General features: G+C 52.7%; 1 protein-coding gene across 1 annotated transcript; it reads right to left on the reverse strand.

Annotated features, from left to right (window-relative positions):
• Positions 1-169: 169 nt before the first annotated feature.
• On the reverse strand, positions 170-4,242 carry PTSG_03493 (glycogen synthase; the record flags this gene model as incomplete). The annotated part of the gene is made up of 14 exons (XM_004995168.1): positions 4,178-4,242; positions 3,761-3,863; positions 3,551-3,623; positions 3,340-3,406; positions 3,074-3,157; positions 2,844-2,897; positions 2,557-2,655; positions 2,229-2,295; positions 1,891-1,972; positions 1,649-1,720; positions 1,250-1,389; positions 811-1,012; positions 449-574; positions 170-263 (listed from the first exon to the last, which is right to left on the reverse strand). Exons 1-14 carry the CDS (start codon positions 4,214-4,216, stop codon positions 170-172), a joined length of 1,302 nt encoding a protein of 433 aa, XP_004995225.1. The 5' UTR covers positions 4,217-4,242.
• Positions 4,243-5,803: the final 1,561 nt, after the last annotated feature.

Genomic DNA, 5,803 nt, shown 5'->3' on the forward strand with positions numbered 1-5,803 from the left:
GTTCTATCCTTATATACCCATCCGAAACCTACACTAAAAAAGACTCAACAAAAAAAAAGAACACAAACTCTCACCTCACAAACAAACGACCAACCCCCAACCCACCCACTACTCCCTCAACCCGCTTAATACGATTTCTCTCCGGCGCAAGAGAGAGTGAGACCCTGAGTTAGAACGAGAACACATAAGCGGTAGTCTCAACGGGCTCAAGAAGATCTGCAGGAGTCCCGGAAACCCTCTTCGGGCGGGAGTCCTTTCGGCACCTGTGGTCATAACCGGCAATCTGATCCGCCTTGGCCCGGTACGGAGGAACGTGTACATTTTAATCAATTTTTCACACACACACACACACACACACACACACACACACACACACACACACACACACACACACACACACACACACACACACACACACACACACACACACACACACACGCGCGCGCACGTCATGCGCTTGTAGACGGCCTGGCCCTGCAGTGACTCCACGTTGAAGCTGTTTGTCTTTGTTGGCATGATGATGAAGGCAACCACCGTCACGGGGTTCGCCTGCGATTGAAGCTTGTAGTTCAACCTACACATTTGAGAGGGGGTGGGGGTGGGGTGGGGTGGGTGGAGAAAAGTGGCACGAGAAATTGTCAAGGGAAAGGACAGCGCGACACGTGAGTGTGTTCGGTTGTGCTTTCATCACAAGTCGGGCGCATGCAACACAAAGTGGCCCATTGCAATTGCGAGCATAAAACACAAACACAAGCATGTTTTACACCAACAACACCCCCATCACCAGCATCACCACTGCCGTCGGCGTACCGTGCCAGGGCCTCGAGGTACATGTCTGCGCCCTTGTTGATGAGCTCGTAGCGGCCTGCCGTGAAGAAGTACAGCGTCTTGTCCAGATCAAAGTCGAGGTGGCCGTAAAAGTGCCCGCGCACAAACTTGTGGATCTTCTCCTTGGCCGTCGCGTGTCTGTTCTGGAACTCGTGCAGTGCGCTGAACTTGACAACATTCAGCCCTGATGGCGTAGTAGTGTTGTTGTGTGTGTGTGTGTGTGTGTGTGTGTGTGTGTGTGTGTGTGTGTGTGCGTGCGTGTGTGTGTGTGCGTAAATGTGCAAGTGTGAGCCCAAGACAGCACTGTCAGCCACAGCAGTGACACAAACACTCGCATCATCCAAGTCAAACCAAAGCTATCCTAATGAACAAACACACACACACACACAACGAACACGACCAAGAGATCACGCGTGCGTACCATTTGGGGTGATGCAGTCTGGCTTTCGTTTGAGAAGGTGCTCGGCCTCGAGCGCTGTGATCTCAGACACGGTCGTGAACACATGTGCACCGTGCGCCGACGCGCGCTCAATGCAGTAGCGGTGATAGATTTGGCGATCCCTGGTTGGCGGGGGTGGCGATGACGGTCGTGGTAGTGTTAGTGGTTGTGGTGGCCGTGGCCGTGGCCGTTGCCGTGGCCGTGGCCGTTGCCGTGGTTGTGGACAGCCAGTGCAAAATAAAGCATGCGACATGCTCATGTTGTTGATTGTATCATCACATGTTCAACAGCAACGTAGACCTCACCCACGCTCGCACGCTCGCACGCTCGCACGCTCGCACAAGGCACACGTGATCATGATTGAGTGTCTGGCACGCGTACCCTGCTTCCTTGTCCACGTCAAACTTGTCCAGCCGGTTGTAAAAGTCCTGGCTCTTGTCGGCGCACAAGTACCTGTCACACAAGGATCAGTGGTGATAAGCACAGACAAAACAGGTTACATCCCAGTCACGTGTGGGTTGAACGCGTGTGGGTATGTATGCTAGCATGCACGCGAGCTCTACACACACACACACACACACACACACACACACACACACACACACACATACACACACACACACCTGCCGAGGAGGGTGGCGTGTGTGGTAAAGACGGTGGCGATGGGGAGATTGCGGACGCGCGACAGCACAAGGCCGATACCAGCTGGCAGCAGTCGTCATCATCATCATCATCATCATCATCATCATCATCATCGTCATCATCGTCATCAACATCATCATCATCATCATCATCGTCATCACCAGCCACCAGCAGCAGGACGAAAGGTGGAAATGAGCAACGATGTGAAAGAAAGATGGACACAATGATGGCCATGAAGACAACGCAGTTATGTGCGGACAGCGCCGATCGGTGCAGATGTGTGAAGGAGACGCAGTCGCAAGCCAGCACGGGCACGCACCGAGCCATTCGTGAAAGTGGGCAACAACGCTGGTTTTCTCGCCAGCCACCTCAAGTTGGTGCACATACTGCCAACAGCGAAAAAGGCAGCAAGAAAAGTGATGGGGAAGGAAGAGAGGAATGGAGTGGATGAGTGAGGTTCTTCATCAACCACGGCACGGCAGCTCACACAGACACGCTCACGCATTCACACACTCTCACACGCACATCCCCATCCACACATCCACACAATCACACACACGCTCACACACGACACACATATACACACACAAGCACACACATACACAAGCACATCACATAACAGTCCCAACCAAGGACCGTGTGCGCACCTCGCCAAGGAACCAGGCGACGAGGTAGCCAAAGACAATGGCGCGGCTGGACTCTTCATCCGAATCCGGACAGCCAATGCCCGTCAGCTCATACAGATCCTACACATACACACAAAATACAAAACACAAACGCACACATGGCATACGTGCACGTGCGTGAGTTGGGCGCGTTAGAGAGGAGGGAAATGGCTCGAACCCACACCGACACACCGCGGCACACAACAGCTTCTACACGGTGTGATTGTTTTCTGCCAAGACACTACACCAGGTGTGATGATGTGACAAACCTTCTTCCAGCCGCCAAGCTTGTACCACGCAGAGCCAACGTCGAACAGCACGACCTGTCACGGCAACAGTTGCAGCAACACAGCAGCAACACAGCGCGTAAATGAGCAAAGGGTGAGGGGTGGCGACGACCAAAGCTCACCAAGGGCGCAAGCAAGGTTAACATTCCGCATGCACTGCCACCACCACCTCGATGCAGGAACACAAACAAGGTGAGTCCTTGTTGTCGTACCCATGGTGCTCCCTCAATGAGCCAGCGCCCGTAGGTCACGCTGATGCCCTGTGAACGCATGGCTTGCAGCGCGCGCGCCAGCGGCTGTTGCATCGGCAGAAGTTGTCGACAACGTGTGAGCACAGCGGGGTGAGAGGAAGCAGCGTCACACCTTTTGTACGTGGTGACAACAGCAGACCACTGGTCACTCAATTCGCGATGCAGACCGAACCTCTGTTTCACACACACACACACACACACACACACACACACACACACACACACACCTCTGATTCGGGTGTGCATTCTTCGACGTCAGTCTTGGCCGTTGCCTCCTGATATGGCCCAATCAGACTGCAGCAACAAACACAGCACTAGTCAGTCGTGTGTGCTGATGCGCATATACTGACAGACTGACAGCACACGCCCATGCACACGTGTACAGTACATGTACAAATACTTGCAAAACAAAGGCACACACATCTTTCCGTTCCTCACCAGTAATCGTCTTTGTGAACGCGAGAGAAAGTTGCGGGAACCTTGGTCTTGATCACAGTGTGAATGCCACCCACTGCATACATCACACACACACACACACGTATGCACAAATTGGATCAGCCAAACACGAACAGACCCATGGGCCAATCGCGGCAAAGCACGAAAGCAGCAGCTCAAGGTCATCATGTCGGCAGCTGTAGACCACCACACCTTTGTTGCAGACTTCCCAGGCCACCTCGAACGTCATATCCTTGCGCCTGTCTGGGTCCTCAGCATGTGTGCTTTGGCTGCGAAGGATGCCCTTCACGGCACTCTACAAGCGATGGCATCGCGGCAACACAATGTGGGGTGTGTGTGTATGTGGGTGAGTGTGTGTGAGTGTGTGTGTGAGAGAGAGTGTGTGTGTGGTGTGTGTGTGTGTATGTGTGTGTGTGTGTGAGTGAGTGTGTGAGTGTGTGTGTGAGTGTGTGTGTGTGTGAGATGTGGTGGCTGGAACAACTCCGAGCTCAGGTACCTACCCGACCAACAAGACACCCGACCAACACATCCAAACACAACACACAGCCATCCCAACTGCATGCATATCCGGCAGTCCCGCCACAAACACACACACACATACATACATACCCGCAGCTCCTCATCAGTGGGTATCTTGGGAACACTCATGCTGCTGCTTGCTGATGCTGCTTGCTGATGCTGCTTGCTGATGCTGCTTGCTGATGGTGTTGCTAGTGCTGTTGACGACTGCTGACGGGAACGATGAAGGACAGTTGGAGCAGGTGTAGCAGGTGAAGCAAGAGGGAAGAATGAAAAGCAAAGTGGCTGGCTTGGTTGAGGCGGCTTGGTGCTTCGGTTGTGATGATGTGACAACAATTAACAACTCACGCCGCGTTCGTTGGCGTGTAGTTCGGCAGCCTTGTTGTTGTTGTTGTTGGTGTTGTGATGAGTTGCAGTGTCGTGAGTTCTGCTCTCTGCTGCTTCCCTTCTGCTGTTGCTTCTGCCGCTTCTTCTGCAAGTTCTGGTTCTGGATGACGCCGGCTTCGCTTTTGTTGCACAGCCTGTGCGCGTTTTTCTGTCACTGGTTGGGGGTGATTTCAGCTTTGACGTCAGTTTTTTCGTCGTGTTTTCATGTAATTTTCCACTGACATCTTGCTTGCGTCATTGCATGAGGCTGATTTTGTGTGCGGGAGATCGGAACCGCTGTCAATTTATCGTGTCGAGCTAGAACAACATGCTTTGGACATTTCCGTGTGTCGTCTTGTCGCAACAACAACAACAACAACAAGAGAGAAGAGAAGTGGAGCAGCGATGTCCCAACAAGGAGAAGAGGAAGTGGATGGGTGGGAAGGGAAGAACGACCCTGATGATGAATACGCAAACGAGGAGGCAAGTGCACACTGCATGCTGTGTGACGTCTGTTTGTGTGTGTGTGTGTCTGTGTGTTTGTGTGTGTCTGTCTGTGTATCTGTCTGTCTGTGTGTGTGTGTGTGATGTGCGATCATGCTTGTGTTTTTGCTTGCCCTTCCTTGTTTTTCCTTGCTCCTCCTCCTTGTTCTTGTTTGCCCTTCCTTGCCCTTGCTTGCCGTTTCCATCGCCATCTGACCACCACCCCTCACCTTCACCGCCTCCTCACACTTACTGGCTGCAACTGCACACAGGTGGATCCCCGTGTGGAACAGTACCTGGAGCAAATGAACAAGGCCACGGATGACATCAACAAACACGAAAACAAATATGACGTGCGTTGTCTTTTGGGGGTGTCAAGGGGAAAGGGTTTCGCAGTCTCAACGCTGTATTATGTGTTGATGTGTTTCTTGGATCCTTTTCCTCCTCCACCTGTCTATTTTACCTGGCCTGCTCCTTACCCCTTTCTGTCTCTCGTCTGTGGGTTTTGACCATCAACCCTTCCTTATTGGTACCTTTCACCCTGCCTCCCTGCCATGCGTAATTGCAACATATGTCCCGCAGGAGATAAAGGCTGCGTTTCAAGCAGCTCTCTCCAAGATTGAGGTCAGTGTTGTGTATGTGCGCGTGTGTATGTGCGCGCGCGCGCGCGTGTGTGTGTGTGTGTGTGTGTGTGTGTGTGTGTGTGTGTGTGTGTGTGTGTGTGTGTGTGTGTGTGTGTGTGTGTGTGTGTGCGTCTGCTGTGGTATGTTCATGTGTGGTTGGATCTGCCTTCTGCAGTGCCTTGTACAGTGGCTTCTACAGTGCCCTCACATCATCATTCACCTTCCCCTCCTCAACACACACACA

The sequence above is a fragment of the Salpingoeca rosetta genome, assembly GCF_000188695.1.
Source record: "Salpingoeca rosetta unplaced genomic scaffold supercont1.8, whole genome shotgun sequence".
Classification (NCBI taxonomy): Eukaryota; class Choanoflagellata; order Craspedida; family Salpingoecidae; genus Salpingoeca; species Salpingoeca rosetta.